The sequence below is a fragment of the Clarias gariepinus genome, chromosome 8 (assembly GCF_024256425.1).
Source record: "Clarias gariepinus isolate MV-2021 ecotype Netherlands chromosome 8, CGAR_prim_01v2, whole genome shotgun sequence".
Classification (NCBI taxonomy): Eukaryota; Metazoa; Chordata; class Actinopteri; order Siluriformes; family Clariidae; genus Clarias; species Clarias gariepinus.
In genome coordinates this window covers 28,516,049-28,540,303 of record NC_071107.1, presented here as the reverse complement: position 1 = coordinate 28,540,303, position 24,255 = coordinate 28,516,049, and the positions used below count along the sequence as shown (strand labels likewise).

The 24,255-nt window shown below is 37.3% G+C and overlaps 1 protein-coding gene across 4 annotated transcripts in view; it reads left to right on the top strand.

Moving 5' to 3' along the window:
- The window catches only part of tmem63ba (transmembrane protein 63Ba), a 40,335-nt gene that overhangs the window by 386 nt on the left and 15,694 nt on the right, over window positions 1-24,255 (top strand). For 2 of the 4 annotated variants that reach the window (XM_053502222.1, XM_053502220.1), the window contains exons 2-4: window positions 20,228-20,470; window positions 23,146-23,225; window positions 23,712-23,750. In XM_053502222.1, coding sequence (XP_053358197.1) covers window positions 20,282-20,470; window positions 23,146-23,225; window positions 23,712-23,750 — 308 coding nt within the window. In that variant the 5' untranslated portion in view covers window positions 20,228-20,281. Of the gene's footprint in view, window positions 1-6,712; window positions 6,769-20,227; window positions 20,471-23,145; window positions 23,226-23,711; window positions 23,751-24,255 lie in introns of those variants that run through there. The other 2 variants (XM_053502221.1, XM_053502223.1) reach the window with 2 other exon arrangements.

Here is a 24,255-nt window from a genome sequence, read left to right as displayed (position 1 = left end):
AAGCAAACAAACAAAAAGCACAAAAGGCTTTGCTTATTTTTGTAATGTATAAATAAATATATTCTTGTAACTTATAAAGCCTGTGATATGACTAGCTTGCTAGCAAAGTTACACACATAATTAAATGGATAATTCTCAGAATGTGTGTGTGTGTGTGTGTGTTTGTGTGAGAGGGAGAGTATCTGACCTCGGGAGTAGTGTGTAGAGTCGTGGGTGAGCTGATGAATGAGGAGAGGAGTGTTCAGGTTTTTAAGGAGCTGGAGGAGGATGATGGTGTGTTTCCAGCTGACCTCCAGCATCATGAAACCTGATAGGCTTTTTATTTTCTTTCCGGATCACACGAGTCTCCATTCTGCTCGTATCATGTCAGGTGATGAGGTGCCTGAGCTGACTTTGTGTTAAACAGCACATCTTGTGAAGCATCATGTCCTTGCACTCTGGGCTAGTCCTGAGCAGCTGGTGAGTGATCAGCTTGATGTACATAGACTGATCTCTCCACTGAGCAATTTAACTGGCTGATTAATTTCTCCCTGATCCACCGCTGACCCACAGTACCCCAAGTATAACTACCCTTCAGTGCACAACCAGAAGTCCAGGAGGTGGAATCGTCCCGGTGTGTTACATGATAGGTTCATTAATATTGAAGTCTGTTCTGTCTTGTAGTGCTGGTTCTTAACGTCAGGGTTCAAGCTGTTCTTTTTTTACAGTACTGGAAACCTTATAACATCTTTATAAAAGCTGTCATGTTTGTTTTATATATATACGCTAATGTGTTCTTCAGCACTAAGTTCAAGAACAGTTGCTGCGCTTCCTTAAGGCTGATTTATGGTTCTGTGTCAAGTTTACACAGAGTCTGTGTCGTTATGGCCTGCGGTGTTGTCAACATTTAGATTTGTTAGGGACACGAATCACTAGTCACCACCCCGATACGATATCATCACGATGTCTAGATGCCGATTTGATTAATGTTGTGATTCTGTATGTGGGAATATTTCAGAGTGCGCCCCCTGTAGTATTATGAAGAAACAGTGACATTTTACCACGTCAAATGCTTCCAGAGTTCTGAGCGAGTATTGAGCAATTGTAAACACGTGGTTGCGCGTGACTTCATGTTGTTTGAGACTCTGCAACTACACACCCAAAAAACGTTTGAGCCAAGAATTTGCTGTCGTCTTCAGACTGTGGTGAGGAGGAGTCATACAAATGTACATATTTGGGATGGGAATCACCAGGAACCAGTCGACACAGTATTATCATGATACCTAGATGTAGATTCCATGAATTTCACAATTCAATTCTAAACAAACTTAGCAAATAATTTACTTCCACCACAGAGTGTGTGAATAGTTTCTAGCACTCTTCCTGTAGGACTGTAGAGGAATGGTAACATTTCATCGCCACGATTACAAACAGATATAAATGTAATGTATAAAAATATTTTTAAAAAAGAAACATGTTGACGTCAGTGTGGCAGAATAATCCCAATAAATCAATTAATCACCCACCCTCCCCACCCCCATCTCTCGTACTTTGTACCTATTTCTTCACCTTTTAATTCGATTCACAAATTTACCAGGACGAAGAAGCCAGGAATCCGTAGAAGACACCAGAACTGCGTTGCTATGAGGTGAACTAATAACATTGTAGTTACATTTCTGAAGAGCTGCACGTCAGGCTACACCATAGGATACAGCGTCGGGTACTCAGCTACACAAGACCTAAGGTATAGACTTGATGCTGACTGCTGGTGCCAAGCTTTTTAACAACTGTTTATCTTCATAGACTGTTAGTCTATTTTCAGAAATTCTCCATAGAAATTGTCTATTTTAAAAAAAGGCTTTTACATCAGGGCTCCAGGTCAGGTTCTGAGTACAATTGACTTGAAAGTCGACATTGTTGGGTTAATATGAGCACTGTGTTTCATACCTAGGGACGAATCATTAAATCCTGGCCACTTGAAATGGTGATCTCGGGAATGTTTCCTGTGTAGTCAAGTATGGGTGACATTAGGTGTGAAAGGTAACTGTACCAAAAGTGACTTTTTAACTGTCCCATTCACACATGGCCACCAAAGGCTGTCTCTGGTCTAAAAAAGACAATAAGGTCTGTTTCCCAGATTATAGAAAAATGCAAGTAACAGCATGTCGATTTTGCAAACTTATTTCTCAATGACGGCCCATTGATTCAAGATTTATTAGAGCTGTGTGATTTAAGCAGTTATGCAAGTTAATGGATTTCGGTTGGTTGATTCGGTTAACTGAAGGTGGGTTAGTTTTTGATTCAGAATCAATTCAAACTCTTTAAATTATTTTGGGAAGTTTACAAAAATTGATGAACTGATGAGTGTGGGAGAGGAGAGATGCAAACACTGGCACTGCTTCACAGAAGAAACAGGTTATGTAACTCAACATCAAACTATATCAATATAAACACTATTGTCTCATCCTATGTCTTTTTCCAAATATAGCTCACCCAGCTCTAATACCGATAGAATGATTAAATTTTAAGTTCTTGATATTTGGGTTAAATTTTAGACATGTGTTTGTGTGTGGTGGAGGCGGTGGTGAAGCAATTCAGTTACGTATCATAATTCTTTTTTTTGTTGTGACAATTCATGTATCGTCACCCTGACTCCAAAATTTATTAAATTAAATTCATTTTTAATTTACAAATGTTTGCATTTGAGGTTGTAAAATGTTGCTGTACTCCTACTGGTAGTGCACCCTATTTATTCACACAATGGCTGGTAGTACAAGTATCCTTTATGGCAGGAGCAAATTATTTAGTTTGTTTATATTAAATTTGTTTAGAATTGTAACAAAATAAAAAAAATCTATAATTATAATCAGCATATGTATGAAATGGTGATATTAACTGAAACGCTATACAAATTCATTTCATTTCAATTTTATTTTTATAGAGCTTTTAACAGTTGTCATTGTTGCAAAGCAGCTTTACACAATCAAAATAATTATTTAAGTTTGTATGGAATGTGAGTGTGCATGATTTAAAATGATTAGATAGTCCCTGGTGAGCAAGCCAAGGGCGACAGTGGCAAGGAAAACTCCCTGAGTTGGTAATAGGAAGAAACCTTGAGAGGACCCAGACTCAACAGGGAACCCATCCTATACAAATCAAATCCGCACCTAGGTATTGTGGTATTGTATGAGCTGGTCCCCAGTGATTCCCATCCCATTTAGTGAGACCAATCAAACAGGTTAATAATATTATTTAATATTATTATATTATTATATTATTATATTAATATTAATATAGATATTAAATAATATCTATATTAACCTAAATTTAACTTGAATTGCCTGTCGAGGCAAGTGAATATTTAAGCACATTTACTACAAGGACACTGAGTCAGTATCTTTCCTGCACATGATCTTTTTTTTTTTCTTTTTTCTTTTTTCTTTACTGTGTTGCGTAGCGACTTTTGGCAGATACGCAACAAACGAAAACATCCTCCTTTGTCATTCTTCCTAAGCTCATCTAGTTTTCTTCGAAGACTGAAACTCATCAGTCATGTTGTCAGTGCAAGCCAGGTGGATGATGAGTTCGGTCCTGTGTGTTAAAAGCAAGGTGGAGCTCTCCACTGCAGCCCCAAGGCAAATTCGACATGATTGGATTTAGTCAGAGCTCAAGTTTCAGAACAGAGTGTTGCTTCTGCTTTAATTTAATCAGGTTGAAATAATCATGTCCATGGTTACTTCAAAGTCTTTTGAAATAGGAAAGATTGGGCTTGATTAGTAAAAACAGAAGCTCATCAGTCAGTTATATACACGGACTGGCCAAAAACGTTCTTTTAACCCAGACTGATAAAGCAGTAAGAAGATTCTAATTTCTTAAACAACCATTTTGGAAGTTGTATCCCATGGTAGTGGAAAATCTGTCACTCTCTTTTAGAAGAGCCAAATTATTAGCCTGGATTAAGCGAGGAAACATCTAAGCAAGTTGCTGAAATTACTGGAATTGTGCTAAGAATATTAAAACCTGGAAGTATAGTGCTGAACCATCAATTTTGTGGAATTTCAGGGCTATTTTTTCATTTGCTATTGTTAAACGGAAAAATAGTGAAAACACATAGTGGTGTTCTTGAAAAGAAACAATCAGTGTTTACCTTGACAAGCTGTGCAAAGTTGCACAAGCAGTGTTGCCAGGTTGGGCAGTTTTCTAGTAACTATGCTATTCCTTTATTTTAACTGAGTAATAAAGTCAGCTGACGACCTGAATGAACTAAATGACCAGGGTATCACACGTGCGCCTTTTTCTTCCCTGGTCTTCTCAGGTATCAGAACGGCAACGTCTTTAATTGTTAAAGTGAGGTTTTAGAGGAATTATTTTGACTCATAAACCAGCCATCACAGTGTCCTGCCCTTAACTCAGGAATGGGAAATAAATGTTTTGATGATGCATGCATTCAAATTAAAGCTAAAGGCGAGCTAGCAGAATAGTACAGTGTCCTTCCTTTTTTTGGCCAAGTTTGAAAAATCAGGTAGTAGCATTTAAAATGCATCAGGAAGCTGCTTTTACAAGGTGATTAGGAGTGAACTTCTGAAAATGTACTAACATGTATCAACAGAAGTCAGCTGTTGAGAATGATGCTAAAGATGATTCATTTAAGCAGAGGTGTTTCAAATAAAATTCGGTAGAAAATCGCATGGAAATACTAATTCATGCGTCACCCAGTAGATTATTTTCTGTATTGAGTAACAACTCAATTTTGGCTTTATATATGTATATAGATATATGTATACATCTACGTATCTATCTATCTATCTATCTATCTATATATATATATATATATATATATATATATATATATATATATATATATATATATATGTATACATATATCTATATACGCTAGATAGATATACGCCTTTAGCTTTAATTGAATATATATATATATATATATATATATATATATGTATATAAATATATATATATATATATATATATATATATATATATATATATATATATACACACACACACACACACACACACACACAGAGTACCATACCACAGATTTTATTTTATATATTCAAGAAACAATACTGGATTTCTAGTTAGATTTAGTTGTTAATGGCCTTAGGTAACAGTCTGTTGTTATCGAGCGAGCCGTTATGAAGACTTTACAGAGAATAAGTAGCTGACACACTCTCAAAATCAACTGTTTAAAGGGGATTATTGCACATTTTGGACACCTTCAGCGTTGTTTTGTATAATGTAAAAAAATGTTTTTTAAAAAAAGTAAAAAAAAAAAATTAATGTAAGATGTGCCTGTTTTCACCATAGAGGAAACTGTCTAATTTTACTTTTGGTGAGGACTCTACCTACTGTTGCAGTCAGTGAGGAACGCCTGTGACGTCACTGCCACTACAAACACACGAGCACACAAACAGAATTTCTGTTTTATAGATATTAATTTTTCAAATGTATTAGGTTTAGCTCTGTAGAAGACGTTAACATTTCATTTAAAGTAGGAGGTTACACTACCGAGGTTACACTACAAGGTTTAGTTATGAATAATAAAAATGTGGCTTATATAGCTCCTGTAAAGTTAAGGCTCATCAGTGCAATCACTTTTCTCTCTGTTGCTTTTGAATTTACATTATCATATAACAAACTTACAGCAGAGTACCCATTTCTGACATGAGATCTGTGTGGCTTCTTGGAAATTTGCTTAAGGATACATGGCTAAGTGACAAGCTATGATCCACAGTAGTCTTGTAAATCACAGATAGCTAGAAAAACCTATGAAGTTGCAGCTTAGTATTAATTAAGTAATTTTGTTACAATGAATAACTTGTTTGGTTTATTTACCGTCTAGCATTTCGTCCCTTCGTGGGTGAGTTAAAGCTTTTTTTTGTTTGTTTGTTTGGTTCAGAATTTATTGAGATTTTTAAAAATTATTCAGTGTGTGTTCACATGAAGTCCTTTTTAAAGATTCAAACTCAGTTATAAGTGGATCAACACAAGAGAGACTTGAGATTTTTGCGTTCACATTCTGAGTTTGTTGGAAGGAAGTCTCTGGTCTCATTCCCCTTTCTGTTCACTCTGTAGATTTCTCTTCACCTTCAACATCACCGCCCTATTGCCCCTGGCAAAACCGCACTATAAATAAATGAGTAAACAGGAAAGTTGTGTTTTCTCTGCATAAAAAGCATGACAACATTTACATTTCTTACTTGATTTTTTGAGGTTTTTGTATGTTCAAGAATTTTTGATCTATGTGTAGTACAAAATAAATAATTTTTTAGTTAGTTATTTATACCGTATATATATATATATATATATATATATATATATACCTAACATTACATTTAGGCAAATGCTTCTTTACAGGAATGCAAATATTCTTCCATATTGTAATTTATTTATTAATTTTTAAATTATGATCGGAAATCTTGGGTAGTTATGTACCAAATAATACTCACATGATATATACATGTGCAAAAGTAATTTAAATAAAAAAGAATAATACATTCAAAGTAAATTAGTTTCTAAATAATTGCAGAAACAGAAACAACTGTACTAAATGTAACTTGTAAACACCTGAATATAAAAACAAGCTGAAATAAAAACGATCATATTACTTCCTAGCAACATCCCTGTCTGTTTCATTTATCGTCTTGTCACATGATCATGTGCTCACCAGGTTTAATAGGATCAAACGGAGTTACTCTGTCTGTCTGATCAGGTCACCTACTCCTACAAGGAGCTCATCACCTGCCTACTATGTTGTCATTGCGTCTGGTGAGTTGGAATAAATATCCCAATACGCCCCATGCTTTACATACAGTACAAAGTAATTATGTGAGAAATTGGATCCAGTATTTATGCTAAATTCTCTGTACATGACCAAGGCGTGCAGATAACCTGCTGTATGTTCGTCATAAAAGTGGTGAGCACTCGAAGTCTGTAATATGAACTCACAGTGACATCCCAATGACAACTCAGCATAGTTCATTCATGCTATTGCCATCAGGCAGACGCACAAAGCCTCACTGACCCAGAAAAACATCTATAAGAAATCATTGATTCCCGGTGCAATAATCAGCGCTTTGAACTGTAAAATTTATTAATTTTTTATTTAAGTGCATTTTCTTCTGGTGTTTTTATTGTTCTTATTTGTGTTTGCATTGTATGTAAATTTTGGAGCCTTGTCAAAGAATTTCTGTCACCTATAAAGTTTATCTTCTCTTCACTTACCTTATCTTATCTTATCAATCAGAACGCCATCCAGATTTTCCCGTCTCCCCATGATTGTAGTATGTCGATGAAATCCATAAGAGGTGTTGGTTACAGTGATAAGTGGCCAACGCTATTGTACGTACATCCTTATTATGTTCTAAGAAAAGCATAGCAGACACAGTTCTTTCCTGTTTCTACTGCATTCATGCCAAGTTGTACAACTTTTTACTTCCTACAACTTTACCCAGTTTTTGTTAACATGGAGGGAACAAGGCCAGAAAAATAATTGCTCCATTGTTTACTCATATTAAACTAGACACCAGGCTTGACTTCATCAACATGGCAGTCGCAGTGACCTGGTTTTGTCTGTCTCAGTGCAGCACCACACGAGCTGTCTCTGGCAAGTCTAAAGCTCTTAACAAACTACAGGGAAAAAAAAGGGATGCGAACATGATGTGGACATCCACTTACTTCAACAAACTTCTTAAAAATATACCACAGCTTTTGCAGACAATACAAGCCGCTTGCACCTTCTCCAAATACTCGTGTTTTGTCACAGTGTCACCTCCTCTAATTTTGGGTTAGTGCAATTACCAGCAACTGCTTGATTTGAGTGTGGAACAGAAGAACTGCAGGGGGTAAAAAAGAGATATCACAGCACTTTGTATGAGATATGACATTTAAATTAATCAAACATTACACCACATATTTATTTTTATATATTTTTAGTAGTTTTTAATAGTTAAAACATGTATGAAATGTGGCTGCTTGAAGCAAATCAGTCAATATATATTAGTGCTACTGAATCGAATTGAATATTGTGATTGCCAGAAATCATGTTAAATTGAAACAACAGTATATTTATAATTGACAGCTTTACTTCATAGCGTGGTAAAACACTAGACTGTTAAGTGTTTGTTTGTTTGTTTTTTTAGCTATGATGAGACATACTGTACGATGCAATGGAAAATAGTGAAGCAAGTTTTTGGGGGGTAATTATAATGGCTATAATTTGTTATATATTTCTTACACACAAAAGCATTAAAGAAAAATATGTTAGTTTGTTACAAAGTTTACAAATAAATGACATGATAAAGGGAGAAATTGGGCGAGTGATGTGATCCTCCTGCCTAAAGTCCTGAAAAGCTGTAAACACTGCTCAGTGCTAAATGTTAGAAGGAAGTTCATGTATTTTATTAAACCAGGCATGATAAACTGCTGGTTCTGCACGTTGCAGTGTGGCGATCTGCTGATCTGTGAAGATTTATAAACTACTTACAAAAGTGAAGTTTAAGTTATGATTTATTTTTTTTGGGTGATGCTGTCAGCACATTTTTAAACAGACTTTTGGAGCTTTTAAATATAATTAAATTATATTAAGTCATCTGCACTGTATAGTTCTTATATTTCCTTAAAAATATTTGTTTAATAGCACATCCATGGTGTCAAAAGATTTTCACGCACAACCATTTCTAAGGTTTACAAAGAATGGTGTGAAAAGGAAAAAACATCCAGTATGCGGCAGTCATGTGGGCGAAAATGCCTTGTTGATGCTAGAGGTCAGAGGAGAATGGGCCGACCGATTCAAGCTGATAGAAGAGCAACTTTGACTGAAATAACCACTCGTTACAACCAAGGTATGCAGCAAAGCATTTGTGAAGCCACAACACGCACAACCTTGAGATGGATGGGCTACAACAGCAGAAGACCCCACCGGGTACCACTTATCTCCACTACAAATAGGAAAAAGAGGCTACAATTTGCACGAGCTCACCAAAATTGGACAGTTAAAGACTGGAAAAATTTTGCCTGGTCTGATGAGGTTTGATTTCTGTTGAGACATTCAAATGGTAGAGTCAGAATTTGGCGTAAACAGAATGAGAACATGGATCCATCATGCCTTGTTACCACTGTGCAGGCTGCTGGTGGTGGTGTAATGGTGTGGGGGATTCTTGGCACACTTTAGGCCCCTTAGTGCCAATTGGGCATCGTTTAAATGCCACGGGCGATCTGAGCAGTGTTTCTGACCATGTCCATCCCTTTATGACCACCATGTACCCATCCTCTGATGGCTACTTCCAGCAGGATAATGAACCATGTCCCAAAGCTCGAACCATTTCAAATTGGTTTCTTGAACATGACAATGAGTTCCCTGTACTAAAATGGCCCCCACAGTCACCAGATCTCAACCCAATAGAGCATCTTTGGGATGTGGTGGAACGGGAGCTTTGTGCCCTGGATATGCATCCCACAAATCTCCATCAACTGCAAGATGCTATCCTATCAATATTGGCCAACATTTCTAAAGAATGCTTTTAGCACCTTATTTAATCAATGCCACGTAGAATTAAGGCAGTTTTAAAGGCGAAAGGGGGTCAAACACCGTATTAGTATGGTGATCCTAATAGTCCTTTAGGTGAGTGTGTGTGTGTGTGTATTATATTATTTATTTAACTTACAGGGGCTTTAAAGCTTTATCTTACATTTAGTATTTTGTGTTTGGTGACTCAAAAACAGCAACCACTGAATTTATAAACGGCTTCAAACAAAACCTGTAGTGATTTTAGGATCTATTCTAAAGCCTCTCGTCTTTGACCGGATCCCGACTGATTTTGCTTTTGTTTTGTTTTGAAAAAGTTCATTGTTTTTCATTGTCAAGTGTTGTGGTGCGTGGCTCTTCATGTCAGCGATAACATTTATTTTTAATGAGAGAAAATCTGAGAGGCGTTCTGAAGGGGGGGGCAAGACTATTAAGAGTAAAATATTTATCATTATCATCAACTGTACTCAATGATATGATATATGGAGGACGAGACAGTACTAACCACTACACCACCGTGCCGCCCTCCCATTATTATTATTTTTTAAGGAACATAGGTAGTGTTTGCTTTCATAAAAGTAACTCAAATCATCGTAGCAATTCTATATAGAAAATAATCAGAACATGTTTGTGCACTTTAATTCCTCCATTTAGTACGCAGGTTGGCAACCTGCGGCTTCGGAGCCGCATGTGGCTCTTTTGTCCCTCTTGTTGCTGCTTCCTGTGGCTTTGGAAAATAAATAATAAATATATTACATTAAGTGAATTTTATTATAGTTTGTTAGTTTTAAATGTAATCCTAAATTATAAGATTTTAGTGATCTAAATTTTTGTTTTGTCGCTCAAAATATGTCACAAGTGCTGATGTGTGACACCCACCAGCACGCGACTTATTGAGCTTTTTGATTGGGGTTTGCTGCAATTTGGCCTTTTTATTTCATAAATACAAAGAGCACTCAGACATTTTATTTGAAAGTAACCTTTACCCAAGCGTCTTTTTTTTCAGAGTTCAAAAATCTTTTTGTTGCATGCAGAAAATAATTTTGTTGTAATAATATTGTTTCATGTGGTCTGTAGTGATTCCCATCCCTCGCTTTAACCATCTAAAAATATTTATAGGGAAAGTTATTGCCAAGTTTACTATATAAAAATATATTTATAAAATATTTTAGAATTGTAATGTTTTTTTTAGAAGTTGAACTTGTAGAATCAGTTTGGTTTAAAAAGGTTTAGCAAAGAAGTGTTCACTTTAGTTTTGCAACAATCAATTGTATCGGTCTAAAATCTCAAACAAATTTTCACATTTATGTTTTTCTTAGCTGTGTTGATAAGGTCCGATCACCATTTTCTCAGGGCGAAAGATGACAAACGTATTAACATTAACTTATGTTAAGCCTCCATTGTTAAAATCTGCTAGGTCTCTATAACTCGCTAAAATTGTTTTGATCTATATTGTGATTGCATTTTAAACCGCGACATTTAACTATTACAGGAAATTATACAAAATGATATATTTTGTATTCCAGCGTATTTATCTATCCAAATATTTTTTTTAATCTATCCAAGTGATGTTTTTAAATGTTTATTTATCAACCCCAACATATTTAAGACATAAACAAATGCTTTAATTATTGTAAAAAATTATCTTCCAGGCGTAGTTAAATAAGTGCACAAGATCCATATGGTGATTTAGATTTTTATGTGATTGATTGATTGATTTTCAAGGCGGGAAATCAAACCCTGATCCCTGAAGGTGAAAGACCACAGAGATAACCACTACGCCACTGTGCCACCTTTAAACTAACAAACGAAAGCAAAATATCAGCACTGTAAAAAAGTCACAGGCAGGATTATTGCTGTGTCATGGTGATTATACACACTGATTTAGGGATTGCTGTTAAACGTAGGCATCTGTTTGATCCACTGAGCCATTTAGCCCAACACGGACCTGTGACTAACGGCAGAGCTTCATATATCGTTTGTAATGTTCAATAAGGTCATGTTATCGGTCACAAACCGATCTATGTGGGCGTGAACAGTGAGATAAAGTTTGATGAGTACTGACTAGGACGTGGCTCTAGATAAAACAAATGACAGAATCCTATTTCCTTAACAAGCAAGGATGTGTGATTATCCAGCTCAGTAAATACCAGTAGAGTTCATGGTCTAGTCCGAGACCGATGTGAACGCAGACTCTGACGTTTTAGTTTAATAACGGTAATGAAATTTGGCTTATGTTTTGTATTATCTGAGTGTAGATTATGTATTGAGGTCAAAAATTTACTGATTTAAATCTGCAGCTGATTGATTCCCTCACTAGTGGCCTTTTGTAAGTTAGCTTGAGTATGGTAAATGGTTGTGTGTGTTTTTTTATATGTTGTGAATGACACAATGTGGAGAGATAATGAGGAACAGTCCATTGACTTTAAAAAAAATACACACAACGGACACGGGGCGAGGTCTTACGGGAAAAAGGTTAATTTATTTAGGAAAAAATTAGGAGGAAAAGGGTTAAAGGAGGGAGAATGGAGAGAAAGGGAAGAAAAGAAGGTGCACATGCAGGTCTGGGGGCAGTGCCACGCTGGCAAGTGGGCACACAGCTGGCGATAGGTGGCGGTGGACAGAGTGGCAGAACCGAGCACGCGGAGGCAGCGCTCCTGCATGCTCCCTCATGACAGTGTTTCTCCCGCTGTCGGTGGCCGGCCTGGCCCCTCCCAGCTCTCTGTGGGCGCGGCTCTGTGGGATGTCCTTGCCGACATCTGTGGGCTGGGCGGCTTTCCTGGCTGGGATCGGGGGGCCTGAATGCAGTCCTCCTCGCGGCCTTTTCCTCTTTGGTGGCGGGGACACGAAGGCAGGCTCGGTGCGGAAGTGAAGATGCCGCGGGAGCTTTCGTAGCCCATTCCCGCACTGTCCTAAGCGCAGAGATCAAAGGGCGAAATTTTAGTGTCCTTATTAAAATCCCTGGGGCGCGTCACATCGCCCCGCTCACATGCCACTCTCCTACACTCCACCGCATCACATACTTCCCAGACCCCGGGCTAATCTTTCGCACCTTGCTTTTATAATGCGGAGCAAGCCCGAGATCCTATTAACGTTAATTATTGCCAGCCGGCCCGAATAGGCGGCTCCGTCCCTTTGCATACCTGCAGAAGGGGTGGTGCCACCTATCTAGGGAGCCTACGGAGTGAGCGAAAGGGCGATAGTAGATTTGGGCGCACGCCCGTCACAGGCGTACGCCGTGACAGCTGTGAGCGCTGGCGAGAAGGCGTGTCCAATGGGATAATGGGAATTGGGCTTCCAGGGGATAATTGAGGAGACAAAGACTGAGCTTTTGCCATGTTTTTTTGGCTTAAGTGCTAACTCCCACTCGCATTGTAACTGAATGTTAATTCATGGAGCTCTTACACAACACTTAATGGTCAGCAGATTAATATAAAATACACAATATCACAATAAATGTTTCTAAATGTTGTTGCAGCGTAAGATCATGTAGAAACAATTATATGGTACATACCATGCAGGCCTGGTGGGTAACAGGTGATTTATCACATATCTCAGATTTTACTTGAGCGTCAGCGGTTTTGCTTGAGTGATGTGCGATGTGTCTGTCTGGAGTTTCTTAGTCATCATGATTAAATGTTTTTAATGCCTGAAGCATCACTATCAGTAAATTTTTTTACTGGAAGTCGTGCTACAGCTCTTTAGTAGGAATAACGTCATCGAGTTTCTTGAGCTGTCTCGTCTTCGGTCAGATGGAGACACGGGACATTCTGCTAAAAGAGATGCAGTTCATTGTTCTCACTGTTTCAAAGCCACCAAGACTCCTGAGGCATCAGAGCGAGCCTGTTCTCTCCTGCAGTCTTTACAGTAGGACAGGGTGTGGATGTTAGTTTGACTTTAGTGTACTTTAGTGCAAGTATTTCTTTTCAGTTGGCAAACATAGCCTAACATTGGTGTTTCTGTTTGACTCAGCCTAAGCAAATTTGGTACAGCAGAAGGTGTCTTTTTTTTCTTTTCTCCACAGCAGTGATTTTCCTAAGATAAACCACTGTTGTGTTTCCAACATCATTTTTATGTCTATCTTTCATTTTTCCCCCCTAATTTTAGATGATGCTAGAAGTGAATGTATACGGAAAGTTGTATATAATTCTGTATATTATTTTCCTTGTAAAATCCTTCATATATTTCACTAAGTGGATTTTTTTTTTTTTTGCACATAATAAGCCTCCACACTTTACACAATGCTTAGTGTATGGAAACATTCAGATATTGCAATGTATTTTTTCCATATCAGCCCAGTGTGCCATTGAATCATTTACACTGGCCGAGTTTCATGTAGAAACTTGTCAGCCTAGTTAAAAATAAACCAATGAAATCAGCTTTAAAGCCTGCAATTCATAATCTTATCATCAAGACTAGATGATCACTACAGTCCTATCTGCAATTTTCGATTTTTTGTAGGCAGTTGAACTTGTGTTGCCCTGCGTTCCTTTTGTTATCAATGATAACGGTTGAGCTCAGCAGTTATATTTGCAGGGTTTTGCTGCTTCCAATCAGCATGTGTATGAATTAGTATTCTGCTCAGAATGAGCATAGGACATGAGTAAAATCTTTACCGGAACATAAAGATGCAAATTTGAAGTTAATATATGCATAGAATGTATATTGAATAACAAAAGCAAAAGTGTTTATGTTTTTTCTCCTCACTGTCAATTTCCTGAACTTTCTGAGGTGTGTATCAGTGGACCAGTCATCAGTGTTTTTATTAGGTATTGCTTCATTAAGTGTTGTGTTTTGTGCAGGTGTTTCTGCTGGTACTTTCCTGTCGGTGATCATAACATGTAGTCATAAACATGGCAGCTTGGAGGAAAAGCTCGCATGACTGAAACAAGTCAATAAAAATCTCCTGTAGACCTGCCCCCAGGGAAACGATATCCAGTCCTGATTGACATGTCTGCAAAGATTGTCAGTTTATATGGACTTGCTTTTCTCTCTTGTCTTTTTTGAAAATCAAACATATTGATTTTACAATGGAGATTACAGAAAATATTTTACAGATGTAATGATTCCAGATAAATCTGCATTTTTTTTCAAGTGCAGCCTGTGCAGCCAGGATACATACTGCTTCCAGCAGGAATAATAAGGGTCAAAACAATCAGAAATGGGATGCAGTGTGATTCACAGAAACACTCCTATTTGTGTGATTTCACCTTTTGAGAGATTACTTATGCTCTGAGCATCAGTCATTGCAGAAATATCTTCCTGCAACATCACTTAACATGCATGCGCACACACACAGACACGTCTGTTTGGTAATCTTATCTCGTCCAAATGATACTTTAGAACGATTCGCAAAACATACTTGGTTTTTCCCCTCCTGTTAAACAGTTTTAGGTGCACATTCCTCTACTCTGAAATGTTGCTTACAATGAAAAGATGTTATTGATTTGTTGACCAGAACTGAAAGGGTCAGAATGAGCACAGCAGGTCATCAGTGGGAAGACCTTTTGTGATTTTTTTTTTCTCCATAGAATTTAAATACAGTTTGGGTATTTAAGCACATTATTTTAGGTCCAGTGTCGGGCAGTGGTGGCTCAGGTGGTTGAGGCTATGGGTTGCTGATCGGAAGGTCAGGGGTTTGAGCACCACTGCTGCTGGTTTGCCACTGTTGGATGCTTGGGCAAGGCCTTAAATCCATACAACAAATATTTAAAAACTTTAAAAACTTACCAGTGCAAGGGAAATAGCAGAACTTGTAGCCCCATGTGCTCAACAGCTTTGGAGTAACTGAAAAAGTCCTAGTGCAAATTTACACAATCAATTTAGCACTTTTATAGATGTATTCAGGCTCAAATTCAAAATCACTCATACATTTTTTGTAGGATTCATGTCACGTGTTATTTTAGCCATGTGTTTGAAGAGAGGCAGCTCTGTATCATGACTCTATACTGTACTTACACTGTGTCACTGTGGTGTTATCAAGCTCATATGTATTTTCTCTTTTATTATTCTAATATTATAAGCTGAACTAATGCTTAAAAGTTCTGTTTTTGTTTGTTAGACCAGACTATGTTGTTCCCAAAGTGGTCTAAATGCATTTAGATGTATGTTGCTGTGTTTATGGTAATTTATTGCTTATTGTTCTTTGTGCGATTGTTTTTCTTGCTGCTTTTATGTCGTCCTGCAATTCTTCTCCAGTGACTGACTCGTTACTTCCTTATCAATAGTCTGTATATGTGAAATCTTGTTGAAATCTTTTTTTATTACACCAGCAATAATGTGCCTTATATTATAAAATATTATAAAATACTATAAAATATTTTCTTCTCAACCTTGATTTACTACAATATGATATATACATGCTAATGTGTAGTATAATGTAGTGATATATATTTAGTATAATATGATATATATGTAGTGATATATATGTAGATAATATGATATATAAGTAGTGTATTTATTTAACTATATGATGCATATTTTTATTCCATTATTAGTCAGGAAAAATTTTCAGCTTTACAAAATCTTTGAGTGCAAAAGGTTTTTAAATTGTTCAGGCTTTAATAGCTACTCGATCCTTTCTATGACAGTTTCGTAAAACCAGTTCCAACTTGATCCTTGCAACTTCAGGATCTGGGTTCGATTCCCGGCCAGGCTTGATTCTCGTCTCGTGTGCACATGTTCTCCTCGTGCTTGGTGGATTTCCTCTGGGTTCTCTGGTTCCCTCACACAGTCCAAAGACATGTAGGTTAAGTTAATTGGTGTTCTCAAATTGTGTGTGTGTGTGCTTTGCGATGAATTGGCACCCTGTCCAGGGTGTATTCAGCCTTTTGCCCCAAGTCTCCTGGGATAGGCTCCAGACACCCCCCCGGACCTGAATGCTGGTTGAAGCAGTAATAACGATGAGTGAGTAATTTATGCGTTCTCTGCTTCCTGGTAATACAATCCATTTAGCAACCCGATATCTTTCTAACAGCTTCTCCTCTGGCCTACTGAAGAGCTGTTTTATAGTATTTCTCAACATAAATTGTACAAGAACAAAAAATATGTATTTAAGATAGATACAACTTTGTCATTGCACAGTACAGGTACTCAGGAAAGAAATGCAGTGTGTGTGTCCACCAGAAGTGCAAACATGTTTTGTGTATATATACACATCAGAGCAAATATTAAAGGTTAAATAAGTAGATTTATGTATACAGTGAATACAGTAAATATTATATAACAAGGTTGTGTACATTGCAATTTTTACTTACTATTTCTCTTTGTTATTATCTGTTAACTATAAATTTAGTCAATTTCTTTAACCAGGAAGAAGTTTGGCAAAAGAATGATACCTAAGAGTTCTCAATGTGAATGGCATAATAAAATGGTGTCCTCATATTAGGACATTTGCATCTCAAAAGGAAATTAGTTTTTCCATATAACAGTGTAATTTTCCATTGCAAAGTACTATCTATTCTATAGCTACTGCACATATTAACTGCATAGCCTTGTTATATAATACTAAATGTGCCCACGACATTGTTCGCATGGAATTTCATTGCACAGCGCCATCTGTTAAATTTTAAGATGAGGTAATGATTTTTTTCAAGATCGATTGTGTTTTTCTGATATATAAGGGCATTTTCCATTGAAAATTTAAAGTAGCATATTTTCTTTTCCCGTAGGCCGATTGTGATGAAACAAAGCCTATACTGTATGTTACCTCAAGCTCGGCCAAATACACCTGTGAAAACCCCGTTAAAATTCGTTCAGAAATGTTTACGTGATGCGTGTACAAACAAACAGACAGACAAAAAATCTAAAAAACACTTTGATGTGTTCTGTTACTCATTTTACATCCCGCCAAATTTTTTCTTTTGTAACTAGCTTTAGTGTACAGACATGCCAACTTTACGGTTTTATTACGTGTATAGATTTACCTTATTAAAAATACAATAGTATTAAAAATGTAGTATATTATTCATCTTAAATGATGTGTACTTCCTGTTTTTCTTTCCCGACACTGTAGAGCTGAAATAAAAGACAGTGATAGAGTTGGACAGGATGCTCTCAATGGTGGAACGATAAAAGCTTTCTAATATCTGAAAGCTACAATCATTATTATCCTAGTGATGGTTTTGAGACAAACGTGTATAGGCATAGCCAGGAAACATAAATAAATAAATAATTACTAAATAAATAGAGCACATAATCAGTACAGTAAAATGACAGTTGTGCGTCTTGTTTGGATGCCAGACAGGAAAAGGATCAGTGATGACACAAAGTCTTTCTGTAATTATTTAAGGCAGGATGTACCATCGACAAGTCTCACCACGTTAATATCGTCAGCATCGTCAAGACGACTCCAGTAAGATCCTGATCACGTTGTTATCACGCTGTTATTGTTTCTATAGTTACAGCTCTTAGTGAGGGACTTGTACAGCTGTTGAACGATAAACTGTTTTTATAATCTAGGAAAATTGTAATCGTTGAAGTGTTGGCATTTGTCACTCATGCAGTCATGGAAAGTCTTGGTTGTAAATACTTGATATTTTTCAGGTTTAAACACCAGATCCTCTAATTCCTCTCAGTAGCTCTTACCTTTCTGTAGTTGGTGTCTACAACTAATCTGTGAATGAATCCTAAAATGGACTCACACACACACACACACACTTAAACAAATAGTTGATGTAATTTGTCTTGTAACTGTGTGCTGTTTGTGTGTGAGCCACATCAGAAACATCTTCAGAAATATGAATCTGTGTATCATTCATTCATTTTATTTCATTTTGTATTTCGACATAAGATCAAAAGACAAGGAAACCTTTTTTTTAAGAGTTGTTTCTTAAAACGAAATAAAAAGAACTGATAACGGCTTATTTCTGATGTGCTTTATTGGTCTCAGTGGAGTATGGTATAGAGAAGAGGTATTTACTGCTCGTTTCCTCAAAAGGAATAGTAAGTTCCTTAATAGTATTTCAGCAGAATGTGCTAAGTAGTATTTATTTTATTATTATTTACTTGAAGAACATGGTGCATTTCATGCCATTTAGAAAAGCCAAATTTGTGACCCTCAAAGGAAGTAAACTTAATCAGCGGCACGGGGCTTTTAGAGGCGTGGCTTTTAAACATGTAGGTTCCACAGTGCCAAAAGCAGTGAACATTCTTCCAAGAAACTTCACTTTTTATAAAATTATCATATAAAATAAATATGGAACCAGATAAAACACATGAATTCATAGTATCTGGGAGTTTTTTTTAATTTTTTATAAATAATCCTTTGCATTTAAAACTGTCTAAATCTGTTAAGATTTTTTTTCTGTTAAGTATTAAGCCAAGTAAAAAAATTTTTATTTATTTTACTTTTTTGTATTATTGTTTTATTCTATATCTAATTATTATATAATTAAAGGGATATCGTTGCTATTTTTATATATCCTGGGATACCATAATACCGCCCAACCCTATTGTTCACATCAGAAAGGTGGAAGGTCGGATCTCTGTGACTTTACTCGTGGCCTACAGCCAAATCACACTCGTTCATTACAACAACACAATCAACTTTAATTTGCACAATTTTCATGTTTATTAGCATAAATGTCTAATACAGTGGTTGCAAAATCCCCTTTCAGGAGCTTCATGTTCCTGGGAATTTTCCAAGAGAAACCCAAATGCGAACCCAGCCAGCGCTGCACAAAAATGTCATTAAAAAAAAGTAACTTGCGCTTGAAAACACGTTCTTGGAATCCCCTAAGCCTGATAATTTCAACAGAGTGATGAACTCTTACCTACATTAGCATGGGATGCGTACTGTACTGTAGAGCATGACAACAGCCTTTTTGTCATCAAATCGTAGTGCGAGTGAGTATGTTCTGTGTAGATTAGTTCATACAGCTGATCCGATTTCTCAGCAGTAATATCAGAGTTAATATTGACATGTTAATTTAGAAATGTGAGTACAAATGTGTCAAAGACAAATTTGGAGAAATGTGCAGCAATAAAAATGTGTGTTTCACGCAGCGAGGGAAAGACAGACCGAACTGACTGACCTCCGTTTGTCTATTGTTGAACTGTCTTCTTGGCTGATGTCACAGAGTGCTCTGTGTGTGTGTGTGTGTGTGTGTGTGTGTGTGTGTTTGTGTGTGTGTGTGTGTGTGTGTGGTTGTATGAGAGAGAGAGAGCATGAAAGAGAGACAATAGTCTCAGCCTGTGAGGCCGTTCTTTACAGATCATACACATCACATCTAAGTGAGAACAGTTTTTGAGCTGCCAACTGCTTTTATTTATTTATTTATTTATTTATTTACTTACTGCCATTATGTAATCTCTGAGTCATACCTGGGCCTCGCCGTGTCTCGTTTCTGAGAAGGATGTTTGTTGAAATCTGTGGGTGTAAGGGAGTGCTCCAGCAAGTGAATGAGAGGCATGCACAAAAAAATACACATGATTCCTCAGTAACTCGTAATCCATATTGACTGAGTGGTTTTGTTTTTATTTTTCGGTTCTGCCGAAAAGACTGTTTACCAGATTATCTGTTTTGTTTGCGGTCCTCTTGTTCCCTAAAATGTCACCTCTAAACCTGTCTTTCCTGTCTTATGCACACCATTTTTGCCTGCTTTATTTTGTCAGTAGTTAAGTCTTATATTTAAATTCTTATTTATCACTTTAAAATTATGAAAACTTTTTTGTTTAACTGTCTTTCCTTGCCCTCTGCAGGTGGTGTGTTTGTCCAGATCCAGCATGCAGCTGTGGTGAAGTTGCTCCTTGTGCATGATGCTGGTGTTGTTTGTGCTGTCGATGGTTGTGTTGGGGGAGAGTCATGCCTGCTCGGGAAACTGCTCTCAGGACAACAGCACCAAGGACTGGTGCTATATGGCAAGGATCCGCAGCACTGTGCTGCAGGGGCTTCCGTTCGGAGGAGTGCCCACCGTCCTCGCTCTCGACTTCATGTGCTTCCTGGTACGTCCCACCTTTCTGGAGACAATCGGATTGATTAAAATGACTGATAACACCTATTCTTTTTGCAAGTTAAAGTAAAAAAAAATTTTTTTTTTGTAAAGCACGTTTAACAGTCGTCATTGCCACAAAGCAGCTTTAAACAATAAAAAAATAATGAAAGTTTGTATGAAATGAGAAAAATGTGTATGAAACAGAATGATAAGATTGTCCCTGATGAGCAAGCCAAGAGTGACGGTGACAGTGACAAGGAAAAACTCCCTGAGATGGCAATAGGAAGAAACCTTGAGAGGAACCAGACTTACCAGGGAACCCATCCTCATTTGGGTGAAACGGATAGCAAAGACTGAGCTGCATCATTCTGTGTGTTAGTAGGCTGGATGTTCAGTATAACAGGAGATGTGTTTAAGTTAATATGGAGTCCAGTTTGTTATTAGAGGCTCAGGTAGACTGTAGAAAATTCCAGCCCAGACTATGCAGCGACTCCAGTCACAAGTCTTCAGAGAACAGCTGTCTGCATTAGCTGAGGTCAGAACCGTCTATATGATAGATGATCTGGACGGGTCAGACAGGTCCGGCAGAGGGGGTCTGGATCACTGGCAGCTCAGGAGAGACATGTGTAGCTCGAGAAAGAAAGCAAAAAAGAAAGATAGAGAGAAGGAGAAGAGAAGAGAAATGAGGAGAGGTAGATTTAGTGCTATCAGGGACTCCGTCTGGACTAACTATGAGAGCATATAGCTAAAAAAAAGAGCCAGAAGGAGAGCTTTGGACATAAGGGATGTACAGCAACCAGTCACACCACCGTCAGGTTTCTTTCTTTCTAATTTAGACAAATTCCCACCCACCGTATAGTACATGTGATAATTATGCACATAGGAGGGTGAATGCTAATGTGCTTACTTCTTCAAAAAGCTTGAAGCCATCACAAGCAGAAACTGCTGTTGTTTTACATCACAGTGCAGCATAATGCGTTTGGAAGAAAGTGCACACACGTGAGCTCACAGACCAGTTCACCCAAGTGTCACTATATTTATTCGCTTTCACACGTCACTATATTTATTCGCTTTCACACAAAAAAAGCCTCTATAATCACAATTTTGCTTTATAATTCACACAGAACCTAAACATTTGGCGCCAATTGTTGGCTTTGAAGCAGCACATGGCACTGCCGATTATACTGTAGTAGGTGTAGGCATTTGACACAACATGGTTGAAGTTTGGTGTTAAGGTGACTCACACGTGTCGGGAATACCACACATACCATTTTTTTTAAAACAACAAGGGTGGGTAAACTGAGTGTCATCACTCATCAAAGGCAACAAACTACTTAGACTACTCAGGCTTAATGTCTTACCTGTAAGCTGTGAATTTTCAATGAACCAAAAAAAAAAAAATGCCGTTCAGTCTCCTATTTCAGATCTCTGACAACCTGACCTGTCATTTACAAAGCCAAATTTTTATAACCAGTCGTAACAAATAAGGTTAAACCCTAGTGACCCTCTGATCAACTTCGTATAAGATACCAGTGGGTTAGCTCCTAACTGGTACTGTTGTTTAAACCTCCTGACGTGTTGTACTCATTAAACGCCTAAAAAATGTCAGACCCCTGTTTTGGGAAGACCGTTCTCCCTTTTCACGCAGATCTCATCACTGCTGCTCCTGGCTTAAAGCCACAGCGCCAATGACCTCCCATCCTGTCTCTGTTTCTTTCATACAGATCACAGAAGCACAACGGTGGTGTAGTTTTCTCACCTTAAACTAACTGTACCTTATGAGCATATGGCCCTCCCACTCAAATACTATTTTAGGGCCGCTTATATGTTTACCTGTTGTACAGTTTTGTTTTGGTTTTGTTTTTAACTGGGTAGCATTGTTTAATAGGGATGTAAAGAGGCGAAAGATACAAATGTAAATAAGCAGTAGACTTGTTTTAAGATTGTGTTTTATGACAGTGTTGCTAGCTTTGTAAATGACACTATTGTTATTAAGACTGAGATCTTGTTAAAGTTTGCCTAACATTTGGACTTGATAGTGCAGTGCAGCATCCCATGTAATTTAAGGGTAGGGGAAGTTTAGTGGTTAAGGCCTTGGACTACTGATTGGAAGGTCTCGAATTCAAAACCCTTTACTGCTAAGTTGCAGCTTTTGGGCCCTTGAGCAAGGCCCTTAATCCTCAGCTGCTCAGATGTGTAATGAGATAAAAATGTATGTTTTTCTCCAAAAGGGCTTATATGCCATAAATGTCTTTCCATCAGGCTCTCCTCTCACTCTCTGTCTCTCTCTCTCTGTCACACACATACACACCCAAGAATATACACCATGTCCATTTGTTTTGTGCATCAGTTTTCAACTTCAATATCATTCACTTTACCCAATTTCCCTTTCTGACAGGGTCCGGATGTGTTAATGATTGTAGCCGTATCATAGACATGCCCTTTTAAACTATTTTCCTCTTTGTTTTTTTCTTAGGTTTTTATTTTATTTATTTATTTTTTATTTACTCTAAACATTTTGAATCATTAATGTGGCTATGGGTTTGGCCTTTTTTTTCCTGACAGTTGACAATATGTTTTGAGTTAAGTCTATAATTTATTAAAGTGTCTTTAATGCAATTTAATTAGCTGTGTTTTTTAATTATATGTTTTTTGTTTGTTTGTTTTTTGTTTTTGTTTTTCCAGGGACTGCTTTTTGTGTTCTCTTTCCTGAGGAAAGTGGCATGGGATTATGGGCGTCTAGCATTGGTCTCAGATGCAGACAGGTAAGAAAAAAAATGCAGCTGTTATTGCCCCGCTTAATTAAGCTTTAATTCTATTTCTCAGCGTAGCTCTGTCCTCTTTATAAAACACGTTTATGAGCGGCTGCCCTTTGAAGATTCCCTGTTTTGTAATGACAAACCAGAGGTTACACACATGCCACGCTGCTGTATCACATTTATTGCAGTTTTTAACATCAGAAGGTGCTGTTCTTTTTTCGGTTCCCTCATCATCTTCATTGTGTTTTTAGCTCATGGCTGCTTTTATTGACATATTTATTTATTTTCTATCATTTTCATCACTCAGCGCATTCTTCTTTAGAATAGCAATGTGCTCAGATACCGTAACATTAAGTGTGATAAGAATCACCACTTCATCACTTTCCATGTCGGTGGTAAAGTGTTCACTGACACAACCGGGTTTTTATTTCTGTCATCTCATGATCTCATCATTTATTTTTTTCTTTTTCTTTTTTGTTAATAAATATCAAGGCAGGACCAGCGATACCGGCGTCTGGATGAACTAGAATAGTATGTGCTATTTTTACATTCCTCATTTCTTAGGAGTTCCTGCTTTCTCTTTCAAACATCTCTCTCTTCTCTGGGGTGGTGTGAATTCCATTAACATGACTGTTTCTTTCTGAATAACATAATTTCCTATTAGTCCTGTATTATTTTCCAGTGGTGAAGGTTTTTTTTTAATCTAGTTATGGACTAATTAATGATGCATGTGTTTTTATTTGATGCCCAGCATGCATTTTGTGGACTTGGCTATTGCAGCGAATGCTGCGCACAGGGAGAGGTCAAGTGCTGTGCTGTTAGATCATTCATGTTTGTGATTGGGTTAGTTATTAGCAATTATGGTGTTTGCTCTCTCACACACATTTTAGTGTAAAAATTGTACTAACAATCATGTCTGCTGAACAGTGATGATTTCTGTCTCTCTGTATGTCTCTAACCATCACTAAATGTTCTTCTTTCTTCTGCATGTTTCCTTCTCTCTCTAGGCCTAGTGGAATTTTTATGCTGTATCTTT